Source organism: Nelumbo nucifera, chromosome 1 (assembly GCF_055504915.1).
Source record: "Nelumbo nucifera cultivar China Antique chromosome 1, China Antique-T2T, whole genome shotgun sequence".
Classification (NCBI taxonomy): Eukaryota; Viridiplantae; Streptophyta; class Magnoliopsida; order Proteales; family Nelumbonaceae; genus Nelumbo; species Nelumbo nucifera.
This window is the reverse complement of record NC_142649.1, coordinates 74,578,645-74,596,788: the sequence shown is the minus strand read 5'-3', so window position 1 is coordinate 74,596,788 and position 18,144 is coordinate 74,578,645. Positions and strand designations below refer to the sequence as shown.

General features: G+C 38.8%; 1 protein-coding gene across 2 annotated transcripts; it reads right to left on the bottom strand.

Annotated features, from left to right (window-relative positions):
* Nucleotides 1-12,877: 12,877 nt before the first annotated feature.
* On the bottom strand, nt 12,878-17,695 carry LOC104604923 (cysteine-rich receptor-like protein kinase 15). 2 transcript variants are annotated; one of them, XM_010269501.2, is made up of 7 exons: nt 16,731-17,695; nt 16,498-16,629; nt 16,134-16,255; nt 15,787-15,997; nt 14,052-14,289; nt 13,685-13,835; nt 12,878-13,551 (listed from the first exon to the last, which is right to left on the bottom strand). In XM_010269501.2, exons 1-7 carry the CDS (start codon nt 17,692-17,694, stop codon nt 13,225-13,227), a joined length of 2,145 nt encoding a protein of 714 aa, XP_010267803.2. In that variant the 5' UTR covers nt 17,695; the 3' UTR covers nt 12,878-13,224. The 2 variants fall into 2 exon arrangements, with proteins under 2 accessions (XP_010267803.2, XP_010267802.2); XM_010269500.2 differs by having other exon boundaries at nt 13,090-13,551; nt 16,498-16,635; nt 16,731-17,694.
* Between the last annotated feature and the right edge of the window lie 449 nt (nt 17,696-18,144).

Genomic DNA, 18,144 nt, shown 5'->3' with positions numbered 1-18,144 from the left:
AGGAGGACTCTACCCCTTTCGTCCGACCTTGGAAAGCAGCTCTCCCACTGCCTTCACTGCCCGCAGCCCCTTTGAAGCCATCTGGCACCATTGCTTAGGTCATCCATCCTGTGACATCCAAGCTGCAATTTTTTCACATTTATCCATCAAAAAATAAAAGCAGTCCGAATGTGTGTTCGTCATGTCAACTTGGCAAAAGTTGTCGTCTCCCATTTTACACTGTGCTTTATCATTCCAGCAAACCATTAGAACTTTTGCATTGTGATTTATGGGGCCCAGCCCTGGTATTATTTATTTCCAAATTTTGATATTATGTCTTATTTGTTGATGATTACACTTGGTACACCTGGCCATTTCCATTGCGTTTAAAATCATATTTCTATGATGTCTTTACCTTGTTCAAAGCCAAGGTAGAAATTGTTAGACAGTTTTGTATGCCCTTAGCTTCAATCAGAATGATGTACTTTATGAGTTTATTGTAAATGAATAAAGATACATATTTGATTCATGTTCCCTTGGTATGTTTCTGTGTAATACCCTTAAACCGGACACTTAATGAGACTCGTGTTAGTTTAGAATGTTCACAGCCAGTGGGTCGGTCTGGGGAGACCTATCCTGACAAGGCTGACACTGTGGTGCCACCAAGTCGGTTGGGGTGGTCTGTCTCAGCTGCCAGGGTGAGACCCTAGGCACATACAGTGTAGGATTAATTGAATCTTTGAACTGGACCAGATTTCTAGTATTGCCCTGAACCTTGGAGATTGATGGGCAAAACTGGAAAGTTACACCCGACCCCTAGACTCGATTATGATACTGCACTAGGTGTCGGATTGGGCTATCTTTGATGTACCAATCAGTGAGATCCTTAGCGGGGGTCAAAACCTGGGTATGTTGGGACAGTTCGAGAATTCATCTGAGTGGGTGATCATAGTGACAGGATCAGCCCCTTTGTCGGACAAAGGTAATGATCGGGGATGCACTCTCACTGATGGAAACCAAGACTGCCGGCAGCCGATTTCAACCGTTGATATTTGTTTTGCAAAATATATTTTATATAAGATATAAAAGTATATATATATGGTTTCTGAAAGGTTTGCAAAAGGTTTTAATTCCCGGGATCCATATAAGTGGAGAGTGCAACACTGTTCCTTGCAGCCGAGGGAGAGGTCCTCTCTTATCGGGCAGTGTATGATCATTATGGGCTGAGAGGTTAAGTGTAAGACCATTAAGGATAACACCTGATGGGCTAATCTTGCATCTGCCCACAGTCCCTGGGTGTTACAAGGTGGCTTGGCCCAGGGACCACTTAGTGTAAGTGTTGGGCCCATAGAGCCCATTTGATGGGTTTCAGGGGGTACACTGTCGTCAGCAGTGCATTCGGCCAGGCCTTGTAACAAAGGCTGGGCTGAACCCATGTGGCTGATGTGTAGATCAATGCTTGGGTCCCACGCCATACAAGGAAGCCCAACTGGGTAGTAGTTTGGAAGGTTTTTTGAGTACATAACCTTAAATGGGCCTTAAGCCCATTTCGAACTAGGCTGATTTGATCAGTCATTTAAAGAGGGCGAATTCTGAAGTGGGTCAGCTAAAAGGATTGGGCTTAGACCCTATCCACTCAGAGAGTCCAAGATCTAAATGAGATTTAGATCTGGAAACCTCCTAATTAGATTAGGAGATAGCTGATCTGATCTGCAGATAAGATAAGGATTATCCCTTATCACTAAGGGACTTCTAACCCAAATATGATTTGGATTAGCAACTCCTAATTTGATTAGGAGCTGATCCCTTTGAGATTATAAAAGGGGAAGGGGGCGGCAGCCTTTTACATGATCAATAGCATTCTTCTCTTTGAAGAAAGAGAGATTGAGAGATTTCCTGCATACTGCGAATTCTCTCCTGCCGCCACCTTCTTGCCATTGCCATTCCTTTAGTTCGATCTCCAGTTCTTGGGAGCAATCAAGATTTTATCTTGATCTCAATCTTTTGGGAAAAGATTGGTTGGAGCTGTACTCACAAGCCGTCCAGTTGATTCTTGCGAAGGGTCAAGTTCTTTTGAAGAACATTGTTGATTCTGCTCCATCCTTCACTACGCCATCTTCAGTGGGAGCAGATTTTGGATCCTTCCTTGGGCGTGAACACCTCCATTGGGAGATAGTATTTCTCCGTATCAGGTATAATCCTCTCCCACTCCTTTTGGTTCAGATCTGGTTCAGTTTATGGTTCAAGATTGATCCTTGAAAATATGATTTTCTAAATAGGGAATACGATTCCCAGTTGAAGGGAGAGATAAATTTTTGAAATTCGCCCCTTATTCCACAATCTTTGGGCGTCCATAGGATGGATCTCTCATCCCTTCAAAAATTTCTTTGACTCAAAAATTAAGGTGTTGCCTACGGATGGGGGGGGTAAATTTTCTGGCACACCCTTCACCTCCCTTCTTAGTGTTCATGGTATTACACACCAATTCTCATGCCCTCATACACCCGAACAAAACAGTGTGGTTGAGCGCAAACATCACCACATTGTTGAAAAGGGACTCACCCTTCTTGCCCATGCCTCTTTACAATCACGTTTTTGGGTCGAAGCCTTCACTACTGCTCTCTCATCAATCATATGCCACTTCTAGCATCTCGTTCCCAGTCTCCATTTGAACGGTTGTTTCACTCCCGTCCTGACTACACCCATTTAAAATCCTTTGGGTGCCTTTGCTTCCCTTGGCTACATTCGTAAACTGCATTATCATCCACACATTGTATCTGATGAGAGTAGAATTTATCATATTTTTATCCCCAATTATTCTATCTTTTATACTAAATTAGTATCTAATTGAACTCATATCTCTTGTATTTTGGTCCAGGGTATGAAAGAAGGCATCAAGAGCAAAGAAAGACAAATCGGATGATGGAGACCACGTTAATGAGTTCATGTATTGGAATGTGTTATCAAAAAAAAAAAAAAACTCGTGTGAAATGGAACATAAAATACACTCACACCGAGAGAAAAAAGAGTTAGTGTGAGATGGAGCATAAAATGCACTCACACTAAAGAATAAAAGGGTGAGATGGAGCATAAAATGCACTCACACTAAAGAATAAAAGGGTGAGATGGAGCATAAAATGCACTCATCTCTAGATCCCAAACCCTAATTCACCTTTTGATGCATTGCACTCATGATAAGTGGTGGAGATGTGATACATGAGCAAGCTTATGGTAATAACATTCCTTGTTCGTTTTGAAGAATCATGAGAGAGTATTTTTTGAATCTTGCCACATGTGATTATGAAAACAAAGAGGGCTTACTCTAGCCCTAAATTATTCATGCGAAGAGATGCCTGCTTCCCTTGATTGTCGATCTCACTTGGGGACATGAGGATTGGCGATTTAAGATTATTCATTGACAAGTTAAAAAGGAAAAGAAGTGGACGAATGGGAGGACCATTAATACTGGATCAAGGCATGCGGGAGAACAAATACCCTGTCAAGAGAAATCCAAAACAAATCTTCAGTTAATTTGTTCTTGTTTTAAGTTTGTTTTGAGTTTTGTCTTGCCCGAGGACGGGCAAGAGTTTAAGTGTGGGGGATTTGATGAGAGTAGAATTTATCATATTTTTATCCCCAATTATTCTGTCTTTTATACTAAATTAGCATCTAATTGAACTCATATCTCTTGTATTTTGGTTCAGGGAATGAAAGAAGGCATCAAGAGCAAAGAAAGACAAATCGGATGATTTTTCACAGTTTCAATATCGTTCAGTGATTTGGGCCTAACTCGCGTCTCCGAACTCCGAATGGGCTGATTCAAGATCCACTAGAAAGATAAGAGAAATTGCCACAACTTTCATGTTTTGGGCTTTCGCAGATTCGGCCTGCATCGAAGTCAATTCTGGGCCCGAAGTCACGGCAAATTCATAGGAAGGCCCAATCTGCACCTGAAGCCCAACTCGCAGAAAAGCCTGGCTGAAGCTCAATTCGCAGAGGAGGTCTATTACGAATCCAAGAACAAGAAACTAGGAAGAATCCTTCTATATTTAAATTCTTTATGTAATCTTAGAGTGATAAAAGGATTGAGTTCAAGAGATAAAGAGATAGGATTAGAATTAGGATAGGACTTTCTATTTCCTATAAAAATCAACTTCAAGAGAAAGTAGGAGACCACCCCCTCCCCTTTAATCTATATAAAGGAGGGGGCGGACCAGCTTTAGGTATCACTGGATTACTGAATCATTCAATCATTCAACTTCTGATTTGAATCAAGAATCAATGAGCAATCAGTCAAGAAGGGTTCAAGAAAGGTTCAAGAATCCAAGAAACTTCAAGAAGAGGAGATCTCAGCACTATGGGTGAATTCAAGAGTTCTTTCTTCCCCTTTGTTTGTTTTAATTCTTCCATCATGAACTGATTTGTTTCTTGCTAGGGCTATGGAAAGCCTAACCATGTTAGTGAATATATTTTTATCTTCTTGATTCATCCAAGATTGTGATTTCCATATAGTCTATGAATTATTGTGCTTAATGCAATTAAGAGCTTGGTCACCTCTTAATTGATTTGGGTTATGTGAATGAATTGAGAGAGGAATTCACATAATTGACAGAATAATTCATAGTGTGAATTGAATGGTATATAGAGATATATATACATGATTCATCTGAATTTAATGGTTTTCTTGGACTTAATGCACTTCCATCTTGAGAGCTCTACTCGAGAGATCGAAGGGTTACCTGATGGGCGTAGGTTTAGTATATCTCAAGAGATAATACTAAATAAATTTGTGAAAATCTCAGCTTATGGGAATAACAATTAGTCTTGGATAATTGGACCCATCAATATTCATTGCATTGGTTAGGTGGACCAAAAGTCCTAGCGATTCCATCATTTGCATATTCGATTAGTGATCACCCTTGTTTTTATTTTCTTTGTTCCAGTTTTTATTTTCAGTAATTCTTGTTTCTTTAAATCTAAATTTTGACTGTCCAAATAATTAGGGAAGACTGTAATTCTAATACTTATTTTGTTTAATCCTCGTGGGAACGATATTATTATACTACTTGATAACTAGTGCACTTGCTAGAGTTATATATTCATAGTTATCAGTATCTTTCTGGGATATAGCATTTGTCACAAGGGCTATAGGTGTATCAACATTCAAAACGGGTGTATTTACATTTCTCACCTTGTTGTTTTTGATGAACACACATTCCCATCTCTCTCCTCAACCCCAAATGACCCACTGCCAAAACTTCATCCATCCACCATTTCAACATGACTTCCGAATATCCATGGGCCCACAGACATCGTTTGGCCCACAACAACCACCCCTTCACCTCCCCATACGTCCTCCGCCTCCCCACGGGTGCAGGTTCCTTTTGGTTCGCCGTCACTCACAAGAGCACTTAGTCCCTCTACAAGTGATTACCCAAGGCCCACCGCTACAACCCATTCCCCATCACTCCACCCCATGGGCCCACCCACTACAACCCAACCTGAACCGTCACCAGACCTTCACTCAACTTCATCTTCCCCTCTCAACTCTACGCTTCCCCTCATCTCCACCAAACCACCTGGCCCACCACCACCTCATTATCAAACAGCTCCTCAACGAACTCATCCCATGGTCACACGATCCCAATATGGGATCTTTAAGCCTAAAGCCTATAATACCAAATACCCTCTCCCATTATCTCTCACTACCTCACACCTTACTGAACCAACCACTTACACCCAAGCGTCCAAACACCTTGAATGGTGTACCGCCATGGACCAAGAACTAAACTCACTTCATGAGCAAAAGGCGTGGTCATTGGTCCCTTACCGACTTGGTATGAATGTGGTGGGCTACAAATGGGTGTACCACACCAAGTGCAATCTAAACGGGTCTGTACAGCGATTCAAAGCCCCGTAGTGAAGCATACCACCGCCCGTGTTGTTTTCATCAGCAACTAGGCATTGACTTCATTGAAACCTTCAGCCCCGTAGTGAAGCATACCACCGTCCGTGTTGTTTTCTCACTAGCGGTTACCCTTGGTTGGCCACTCTGTCAACTAGACATAGAGTGTGCATTCTTGCACAGTGACCTCCAAGAGGAGGTTTATATGTCTCAGCCTCCTGGCTATGTGGACCCTACACATCTTGATCATGTTTTTCGTGTGCATAAATCAATTTATGGGCTCTGCCAAGACCCTCGTGCCTGGTATGACAAATTCAAGTCCATTGTCATTGAGCTTGGATTTCACACTTCTTCATCTGACCCTTCTCTGTTTGTTTACCATCAAGAAGACACACATGCTTTACTATTACTGTATGTTGATGACATGATTATAATGGGCAACAACCCCTCCATTTATTCTCTCATTAAACAACTCAGTTCATCTATCAAAATGAAAGACCTAGGCCCATTATCATATTTTCTTGGGCTTCAAGTCAACCGCACCAACGATGGATTATCACTTCATTAGTGCAAATACATTTTAGACCTGCTCGATCGTGCAGACACGGGTGGCTGCAAACCCGCTCACACTCCGGCATCATCTTCAAGACTTGATGCTTCCTCTAGCCCACCATTAAAGAATCCAACCACTTACCGTAGTTTAGTTGGTAAGCTCCAATATGTAACTCTCACCAGGCCCAACATCGCCTTCTCAGTTAATCAAAACTGCCAACATCTCCAGCACCCAACTGAATCTTACCTAGCTGTTGTTAAACGGATTCTGTGATATTTAAAAAGCACCATCTCCTCCAGGATCTTCTTCAAACCAGGCCCAATTCAGCTAAGTGCTTATTGTGATGTTGGCTAGGCTGGCTGTCCACTGGATCGTCAGTCTACTAATGACTTTTGTGTTTTTCTTGGGCTCGATCCTATCTCCTAGTGTGCCAAGGACCAACCCACCATCGCTTGCTCACACTGTAGCGGAAATCTCCTAGTTGTGTTCCCTGTTCAAGGAACTTCATATTCCCATTCTCTACACTCTAGTTATATGGTGTGAAAACACTTCAGCTATTGCGCTCGCCTCAAACCCTGTCTTTCATGCTCTATTCAAACACATCGAAGTGGACTATCACTTTGTCTGAGAATAGGTTTCTCGCAAACTTTTGGATGTCTGCCATATACCCTCTGATGCTCAGTTCGTTGATCTCTTCACCAAAAGTCTGCCAGCCGCTTGTCTCATCTATCTCCTTCGCAAGCTACACGTTAGTGAATCCCCATCCAGCTTGAGGGGGATGATAGTGAGCCCACTCATCCGACCCTTGCATCGGCCCATGCATCATCTTGCATGTCCCATCCACCGACCTCTTCACCACCATCATCTATTGTAACTAACCCAGATAAACTCTACCTCTAACAAATCTAATGTATACCCTTGCACTCATGTATATCATTGTACAGATAAACCTTATCTCAACACAACTATAAATACAATAGTTGATCAACCCCAAAGGGGGTGATCTTCTTGTTCTAATCAATATTGTTGTTGACTTTCTTTGTGCACCCCTTGAGTGGATGAGAAAGAAAGGATTTCTCGAAGTAGTTCTAGACCCAGGAGTCATCTTTCCTATATGAGCAGTTGGTACATGTATCAATCCGTGGAAGAGTGAAAGGGTCACCACTACTGAGGATCTCCCCCCTAATCTTAGATAGGTCATCTGAGGGTTTGCCATGGTTCATTCCTGTGCTTACACACAAAGCTACCCTTCGATGAAAGCTCTACAAGACCACCTACCACTAGTCTTCGGCCAATGGTTCTTGAAAATCTCTTTCATTTTGAAAATTTGAAAGAGAATAATGGGTAAAATGGTATTTTTTGTCTCTCCCATAACAGGCGTTAACGACAAAGAGGTTCTTAACAATTGTCAGAAAACTTACGGGTACTCTACGGCAATATGTAAATAGTAAGGGTACAGATGTACAGTTTGTCAATTAGCTAAATAGTAGGGGTAGTTTAAGGAAATTGCCCATTAATTAATTTTTATGTTACATTCATAAAAAAATGATCTAGATTTCGTAAAACCTTTTTTAAGTCGGGTGAAGAAGACAATTGAAAATGGATTAATTTTGACCCATTTTCTATTGTCCCGTAAAGTATATGGGTACCATATACCATATGACACCACATAAAATTAATTATAGTTACATATATTAAAATAATTGTAGTACTTTTTTTAAATTAGGCCACAGTACAATAATAATATAATATTAGGAGTTTAATATATTATAGTAATAATATAACATTACTATTATATTAATAATTATTATAATTAATTAAATAATATTAATTTTATAAATTAAAATATTTTAACTTAATTTAGATAACCAATAAAAATTAATAAATAATTACAAACATTTTAACTTAGGACTTAGTAGAAGAAAATTGTGTGGTATTATAATATTAGGAGTTAAATATATCATTCTAATAATTATATATAATCAATTAAATTGATCTTAACAAAATATTAAATTATGAATGAAAATAATAATTTAATACAAATTTTCCTAACAAAAAACCAATACAAATTAGAATCCATGTAAAGTAACTTAAAATAATGTAAATTAATATATAATAGGGGTGCAAGTCAAATTATTAGAGGTCAATTTATGGCCAACACTAGCCTAACTGAAGTTTGGGGTTGGGTTGGGATGTATATATACATACATTCGTGTGATTATGGATGCATAGTTACACAGATACATACATGCCATGCCATAATTATTGGAAAATTTTAATAATTTTCATAAGTATTAGATACTATATTTATAAATGCCATAATTATTGTAAATATATTTATGAAAGGTTTTATGGGTTTTGGGGATAACCCCTAGGGTAGGAATGACAATGGGCATGTTCAAGGCGGGATTCATAATCCTCATCCTGATTTTGAGTCTTAAATTAATCCCTGTCTTTAATCATTATCCCCGCCAAGAAAAAATTTAGTCAGCATCCTCGATTCCCATCTGGTCGGGGAATAGGCTACTTAGCAGGGATGGGGAAAATTGTCCCTACCCGCGAGTTGTATAGCCCCAAAGAGCAATAAGTTTTAAGTCTAATAAGCCCTAACATCATTTTCCCGTGCATCACATGAGAGTCCGTATTAGCACCCAATTTTTGCTCGATCCCTTCACCCTACCTCTTTGTACCCTCATCATAGACCCCAAATACTTAGAAACATAACCAAATCAACTTGAGACTTTTCAAAACCCGAAATACCCTCCTCTAATACAATCCACAAGACAAATAAAAACCTTGAGATAAATATCAATGTCCGATCAAACATCATCCATAGACTTGGAAAACTACAACCTAGTTACACATCAGTTTCCATGACTAGACTACAAAGATCTACCGTTCATCATGCTAGCTTCCTTTTTAACGACCCCGATCTATGGGATAATCAAACCCCAACTCCTCAAAATCAAATCCAACATATCCATCACCTCAAGATCATTAGGAAACAATCAACTAGAAAATCCCACCACGAATCTACGACAACCAACCACTAAGACATCAAGATCTCATTCTGATGGCCCTGAATGATTACCAAGATCGACCAAATCTTTCTCAGATTAGACCATTCACTTGACTCCTCCCTTTAATCCATGCCTACTGACCCAATTGTAGCTCAAAATTCACCTGTTTGACCCAACATCAAGGAAAGATTCTATTTCAGTAAATCTCATTAATTAGAGCTTACCATCCATCATCCCAACTTTATATGACCAATCAGAACTTACCACTATCTTTGGAGACTCAGAAAACCCCAGCACATTGAATTTCATGACCAAACACCTCCGTTTGACCATTAAAAAAGTAAGATTCCATTGAAAAACCATAAGATAAGACCATGATCTAAACTAAAACAATCAATCCACACCTTTCATTAAAGATCCGTCACTTCCATTAGATTCAGGACGTTCAAGAGTGCCAATCCACCAAATTTCATCCCAAAATTCCTCCATTTGACCCTCCATTAAACAAAGATTTTACTTTAGCAAATCTCGTTGATCCAAACTTGTTAGCCATAGATCTCCATCATTCTAATCAGACCTCACCATTGTGATTCAGAGACCCAAAAAACCCCAGCACACCAAATTTCATGACCAAATTCATCCATTTGTTCGTTAAACTAGAAAGATACCATTTCAACATACCAGATTTAACTACCACATCAGTTGTCCAACCTAAAATCTTAAGAAAGTAGGGACTGATGTCAGCTCCTTACTTAACCCCATGGAAACATTTGTACCAATCAAACAGAGCCTAATAGACCAAAAAAGCTCAAAATATCAAACAAACCCCACTTAAGACCAAGAAAAGACAAAATAACTTTTAAAAATTCATCAAATTTACGTTTTTTGCCACTGTCAGCCCCAAATACGGGGCTGCAACGTCTGACATGCCCTAAGCTCCTATTGGATGCACAAAACCCATGAAAACCGCCCCTAAATCAAAGAAAGTGTTTTACCAAATAGAAAAGCTTAACTAGGCACCTATTTCTTTTAGAATCTTTGCCTATTTGTGGGAAAAATCTCTGTGAAATCTCAGGCACTGTAGTTAAGTGAATTCAGACTTGACCCCCTCTCATTCTCTATAAATACCGATCCAATTTGAGCTCAAGGAGGGGGTGGGGGCTGAAGAAAGGAAACCTAAGAAATGCCCCTAAAAGGAGAAGAAAAGGAGAAAAGGACAATTTTCCAACTTCTGTAATGCACCCATGCTACTTGAAATTCTGAAATCCCTAAAGCCAAGCTGAAACCTCACCCCCTATTTCCCAAACTTCCACTAGAAACGTTCAGCCCAAGTTTCATTTGAAGTCCCTAACTGCTAGAAAACTCCTGTCAAGGTACATACGAAAGGTAAGTTTTTTTTTTTAGTTTTTTTGGATTGGTTGAAGTTCTAAAATATTGGAGAACCATCGTTTTCAATTTCTTCTTGATTAAAAATAGAGGCAAAGAGGTGAGGGTTTTAGGGAAATCAATACTTAAGAGCGGATAACATAATCTCAAAACCGGTCTTAGGAGAAGGTGAAAGTATGTTCCTCCAAATTTAAGAAATTTCTGCAACTATTTCCTTTTCTTAAAAAGAAACTGAGCCTGAATAACTCATGTTTTAGGCTGTTAAAGCAACTTGGAGAGAGGGGTGTCTAATACCTTCCCTCTCCCAATCCTTAAAACCCAAAATCTCTTGGTTGTGTCCATTGGAAAATGAAGTCACTATCAAAGACTTAAATCAAGTTTTCAAATCTAAAAATGATGGACCATTTCCTCTAAATAATGGATGATGACTCCAACTCTTTAAATCAGCCATGAGCTTCCCGAACCTCACAGCCCGCTAATAAATATATAAATAAAAATGTAATTTCCTGAAATATACTAAATCAGATACAATATTTACCGTCAAAACATTTTTTATCAATTTTACAAGAATGCATGTAAACTCCAGAATCAAGTATACTGATGAGATGGTTCGCCGGCAGAAAATCAATGAGTAACTAAAACTAAATGATTATCGTCTTATCAATACCATACTAGTACTGCAGTAATTGGACACAATGGGCTGGTCGAACATGGGTCGTTAGTTACAATATGCTGCTAATCTAATTCTGGCCCATCTCAATTACAGAGATAAGCCGGCCCAAGCTTGGCCCACCTTATTTTCCATCAGTTGAAAGCTGTCAGACATTCGGCTGTTGATATAAAGCACAAGTTAGGGATAGAAATGTATCAATCGGATAGGTTTAATGCTTCTATCATCATAGAAGAAGAAGAGATGCAAGTAAAATGGTAAAAAAAATATAGAGAGCATAAAGCTTTTTTTATCTTTTCTCAAATTTTATTGATTCAACCAAATATAGTCCAAGGGTCTATTTGGTTTATAGTCAGAATTATTATCGAAATCTTTTAGAATCGGAATTGGAATGATCCATTTCTATAATCTGTTTGGTTCAGACAGGAATAGGAATGAGAATCGGAATCAACAGGAATGGGATTTCATCCCAACAGGAATGGAAATAGAATTCCAATTCTGCCCAACCAAACAATGGGAACTAGAATAGCCCATTTCAATTCGGATTCCAAACCCCTACTCACGTAAACCAAACAGGGCCTAAAACTTTTTTGTCTTTAACATAAACACTTTCAACTCTCCAAATAAATGGAGTTACACGCAACTGGACTACAATTGTATGATTGAAACTGATTTGAGATCCAATTGTTCTCATATACAGAATACATATACTAGCCCAATTTGGTTCGCAGGAATAGGGGTTTGGAATTGGAATCGGAATGGGCTATTCCAATTCTAACTATTTAGTTGAGTGAAACCGGAATCTCATTTCCATTCCTGCTAGAATGGCATTCCCCCATTTGAGGGAATTGCCATTTCCCGCCACATCCTTCCCTTCCTGTTGATTTCAATTCTTATTTCCATTCCTGTCTAAACCAAACTGATTATGGGAATAGACCATTCCGATTCCGATTCCAATTCTGACAGCAAACCAAACGGACCCATACTATGTATTGTGGATCCTAGGCTTTGAAGATGCTTCATCATTCACAAATTGGGCCTGATACCCACTTCGGGCCTCATATTCCCTTACCCAACATGTTTGCCTTCAGCTAAGTTAGAAAAAAAGACTTGTTACAGGGTAGAGAGATGTACTCAACTTCCTATTCCCGAATATTTGTCTGAGGAGATCGACATTCTGGCAAGGATGCCCTCATCAGTCATCATAGTGCCAAATGGGAGGATATAGAAATGATGGCATAAACACATAAACCACGGAATCACATTAAATCTAATGTGATTTTCTTTGTTATTGCATTTTCTCTTGTTTTTTCTTGAATTCTGCCATAACAAACAATACAAAATTTTTATAAGGAGTGTTTGGTAATGATTTGCTACTTGAAATGTTTTGAAAACTATTTTAAGTTGACAAATACAAATAGGTATTTTTACCTAAAATATCAAATTTAATATTTAAAAGAAAAAATCTATGATGCAAGAAAGACAATGGCATGAAAAAAGCTTTGACCGAATTGGTCAACCCAAAAGTGTATGCAACACAACAGCACTATACCAAATACCCCCATATTTATCGGTTTCTAATCCAATATTAAGTTACAACAGTTATTAATCAACAGACCTCTACTGTGGGCAACTCATAATCGGAGTCTAGGATGTACTTATCTTATTAATTAATGTAATTTCCAATGTTAATACCCAATATTGATCAACATTACCGGGGATCAAATTGGCTTAGTGACATTTCATTTGCAGAAGCCGTTGATTCAGTTGCTCTTGAATCATTCTCACCAGAAGGCACCTCTGACCCCATTCTTCTACTATTCAGGAAGAATGCAGGAGATGAAGGTATTGCGAGTGTGACTGAGTTGCTATTCAGCATGAGCACAATTGACGCCATGGTAGGTCTATCAGCTTCATTTTCTTGAACGCATAACAATGCAATGTGAATGCATCTCATCACATCTTGTCTTGAGCAACCTTCTCTCAAAGTTGGATCTACCAATTCCATTGCCGTCCCTTCATTCCAATTTCTCCATGCCTGCAACAATTTCAAGACACAGATTTGAAAGCAAAGTCTAAGTTAATTATTTGGTTTGTATTTAGAGTATTGAAAGCTATACAAAAATTAATTGTAATATACACAAATAAATCATTCTAGTATGCATACTTACATAGCTTAAGAGGTCTTCATAGGGCTCCGATTGGTGGAAAGAATTGTTTCTTTCACCACTCACAATTTCTATAAGTATGACACCAAAACTAAATACATCTGACTTTACTGAGAAATGCCCATGCTTTATATATTCGGGAGCCATATAACCACTACAATTAAAATCAAGTCTTGGATTAATTAAATGATTGAATGTTTGTCACACATTCATATCTTCTCATAATTAAAAATGGCTTAGTGTATAAACCTCCCTAAGAACAATGTGTTCAACTACAAGCCATTTTGTTGCCTAGAATATTTAAGCAGCTTCTTGGAAACTAGGACATAAAGCAATAATCCATGTATATAGAGGTAAAAGTAAAGCTTACTATGTCCCAACAATTCTACTCGTACAAGCATGAGTTTGATCCACTACAAAAAGCCTTGCCATGCCAAAATCTGCAATTTTGGGGTTCATATCCTCATCTAACAAGATATTACTTGCTTTCAGATCCCGATGTATAATCTTCAGTCGAGAATCTTCATGAAGATAAAGAAGCCCTCGAGCAATGCCTCCTATAATTTTGTAACGCCTTTCCCAGTCCAATTGCACTCGTTTGATTGGGTCTACATATATACTCATCCAAATTAAAGATGAATTTAGCGCTTAGATAGTTTAGTGCTTATTAATTAATTGAAACAACCAATGATTTTTTATTCTCGCAACTCAAGCAACCATTGATTTTGCAATCACTACCATATTAGATGCACACAAGTATATATCTTATACTTTGGGTAGTCTCACTTTAGGGCTTCAACTTTCAAATGTGTCGCTTTACTACCTGGACTTCCAGAAATATAGATTTAAACCAAATTCCATTAAACTAATGCTAGGCTGGGGTACAATTATAAGAATGCCCTTGTTCTGACTCTTTTTTTTCTTTTTCATTGTTCAGATTTCTTCTGCCTTTGGACTTCAGACACAAATCAGCAGGCAAAGTAAGCATCCAAAATTTAGACTAGCTCCAATGAACAAATCAAGGTAAACTTACATTGCAATCACTGGTTTGTGTCTGAAGTCCAACGGTAGAAGAAGATGAATAGAAGAAAAAGAGAACTAGAACAAGCTAAGGCCATTTCTATAATTTTGCCTTGCCTTAATGTTAGTTTAATGGATTTGGATTTAGACCTGTTCACAAGCTGGGCTTTGTCTCTGTATCAAGAGAATACATTCAGGTTCAAGACCGAGCCCGCCCCGACCATTGGGCCTAGGTCTTAAGACTGAGCCTGACCCTCATATAAAGCCCAAAGCTCAGGCCTGTGCTTAAGCCTAGTTAGAAATTTGAAAACAGATTGTTTTTGTTCTTTATTCAATAAAAAAAAGTATTTTATTTATATCAAAAGCCCTCAAAATCCAAAAATAATAAAAGATCTCACTATTACTTGAAAAAAGAGGAGAGGAACAAATAAAAAATTATTGTATATATATTTTTTATTATATAATATATACTATCAAGTCGGGTTTGGATTCATGCTGGGCTTTTTGAGAAATCTTGAGCCCGGCTCAAAAAAAGGTTGAGCCCGGTGTTTTAGGCCCAAGCCCAAGCCTACAGGCCTAAAGTCATGTCCAAGCTTGACTTAGAATGGCCGGTTAGGCTACCTGGTCCATGAATAGGTCTATTGGATTTAAATGTATATTTATGAAAGTTCAGGTATTAAAGTGGCACATTTAAAAGTTGAGGACAAAGTGAGACTAGCCCAAAGTACTTAAAATTACTCGTTTTTTAGAACCTGATGGTGTATTTGGTTTGATAAGGGAAAAGCAAAACGTTGAGAGAAAATTCTTTAAGTAATTTCACAAGTTTCTTTTTGAAGAATTCCCCTCAACTTATTGCATCTCTCTTATTTTCTATCAAACTAAAGGTTATGTTTGGTTTGAAGGAAAAGGTAAGGAAAGGAAGGAAAACATAGGGAAACCTATACAAGGTTTTTAAAGGTTCCCCTACATTTCCTTTCCTTCAAATCAAACACAGCCTAAAGGTAAATAATTATGTCTAGCCATTCTATCCCAACTTGTAAGACTATAACTGGAAACAGCAGAAGGGAACATTAATGGAGCCAAACCAAATATAAAGTGATCGAGGCTTGCGTTTTGCACGAACTCGTAGATGAGTAGCTTTTCTTGACCTTCACAGCAGAAGCCAAGTAGCCTAACAAGATTCCTGTGTTGAAGCTTGGCCACCAACAGAACCTCATTTTTAAACTCAACTTCACCTTGTCCAGAATTTCTAGACAGCCTCTTCACTGCCACTTCTCGTCCATCTAAAAGCCTACCCTGATCATATTATTAAATATTAATATTTTCAATATAATTAAGACGTAAGACTCAACATCAAGAAACATATTAATTTGGATCGATCTATACAAGTAGCAGTAAGTTGGTATATTAAAAACTTTAGTTTTAGTATTACCTTATAAACGTCACCAAAGCCACCTTGTCCAAGCTTATTATCATTAGAGAAGTTGTTTGTGGCAGCTTTTATTGCGGAAAAGTTGACTTGCAGAGATTCCACATTGTTAATCTTCTCAACATCTTCACAAGAAACATGAAAATTAATTAAATGAGTCGCTGCGTCTTAAATCATTTGGTTCTTCTATTTGGGTAAAACTGAGAGCACAGAGTGTAGACAATGGATCCAACCCCCTCCTCCGGCCAAAAGAAAAAAAGGAAAAGGAAAAGGATAAAGAAAAGGCTAGCTCTCCTAGGCATTTGAATTTAATTTGAAGCTTGAAATTAAGCGGTAGTGCATATAGGCATGAAAGGCAGTTACTTACCAACTATGTCGATATGTTCTTTGGGCTTCCTACTCCGTAAGCAGAAGAAGTATAGGATAGAAAGAATTATAGCTCCAATAACTGTCGAAATCACGATAGCAATGATAACACCAGTTGAATTTCTTCCCTTTCCTGCATCTACCGGCCGGAAAATTTTAGACAAAGTCGGGGCCGGGAATGTTTGGGTAAAAAGAAAAAAAGATCATATTCCAAAAGATTCTATATATGCTTACCCTCTGTATTTGTTGTGTTCGTCAGTGGTGTAAACGGAGGAGATACAAGAGTTGACGGAGATGGTGCAGAAGCCTTGGAAGCATAAAACATGTGGTCCTCATGCCTAATACTACAACTCGGTTGGAGAACTCTGGCACCAAGTTTCACTTTGCAACAGTCGAAGAGGTGACTGACTGCCGCTGTTAGGCATCTATGACAATCATTCTGGGATATATCAGGAGTGCACTGAACTAGCCCATATATCTTCTCAAACCCAATTATCCCACCTACCGTGTAGGTTGATTGTATTACCCCAGTAGCAAACATGGCAGTGGATGAGTGAAAGGCTGCCTGATTCGCAAGGCTGTCCAAGAGTTCTTTTACCTTCTGACTGCGCCCATCTGGGTAGGAAGAATTGGCTACGCTCACTAGAGCAGCGGTTGGTTGTATCTCCAGAGTTGAGAAAATGGATCTGTTTGAATACCGAAGCATACAATCATCGACCCAGATAATGGCCTCTTTTTTGTTGGGGCAAAGAGTCATGATCTCCTGACCTATTTTATTGATGATGCAACTCTGACACTCTTGAGCTGTGACATCGCCTCTACATAGAATGAGACCGTTGACTTTATCTGGATCCTGGCCGGCGGTGGCATTGTAGAAACCATTCTCGTGTGTAGAATTAGAGTACAGAAATGAAAGGATGGTTTTTAGGTTTGATTCATAGGCGCTATTAGCCGTGTAATTGCCTCCTAGACACCGCTTGGTGAGGAATTGTATTTGTGCTTGTGCATTAATGAAGCCCAAGCTTAGAAGCATGCAAAAAAGAAAGAGGAACAACTCTCTCGTATGCATTGCTTCTTTCCGGTGGCTAAGAAGATGACCATTTCTCTTGAAAAGCAGCCGAGGGATATTAGTAAAACTTGGATCCCTCCTCAGGTCTTCAGCGGTCAAGGTCAAGATCTTTTTTTTTTTAGTGCCCATTGGGTGGGTCTTAAACGTTGGTTGAGCTGCATTGACTCAACTGATTCAAAGATGCTACTGAAAATAGTTTCAACGGAATTGAAAGTTAATTTCTCAGTTCATGTGAACTTATTTTTGGTTTTTCAGACTTTTCATTAAACATAGTTTCATGGCTTTCCATGTAAGGCTTACCTTGCAACAGTTGTGCTTGAAAGCCTTTCCCAAACAGGCCTTTAAAGGCTTTTCCATTCGAACCCAAATCTGCTAACCATGAGATGCCACCTACAGGCTACAGCAGCTACCTAATACCGACAGAACTAACAATAAAGCCCAGCCTGGTAAAATCTCCAATTAATCGAGGCCTAAGTCCCTACTGACAACCACAACAAGACTGACCGGGCACATAAACAAATAACATGTGTACCATGTATTTATATTTGACCTTAATAACTTTCTCTCAACTTTCTATTT

What these genes read in the sequence shown, in the direction of transcription:
- LOC104604923 (XM_010269500.2), bottom strand. Translation starts at nt 17,694, where the DNA reads ATGGGCACTAAAAAAAAAAAGATCTTGACCTTGACCGCTGAAGACCTG. An exon ending in GCTTTGGTGACGTTTATAAG is followed by an intron (nt 15,998 to 16,133) that starts GTAATACTAAAA and finishes TAATATGATCAG; the next exon opens with GGTAGGCTTTTAGATGGACG. An exon ending in ATGAAGACCTCTTAAGCTAT is followed by an intron (nt 13,552 to 13,684) that starts GTAAGTATGCAT and finishes AAATTGTTGCAG; the next exon opens with GCATGGAGAAATTGGAATGA.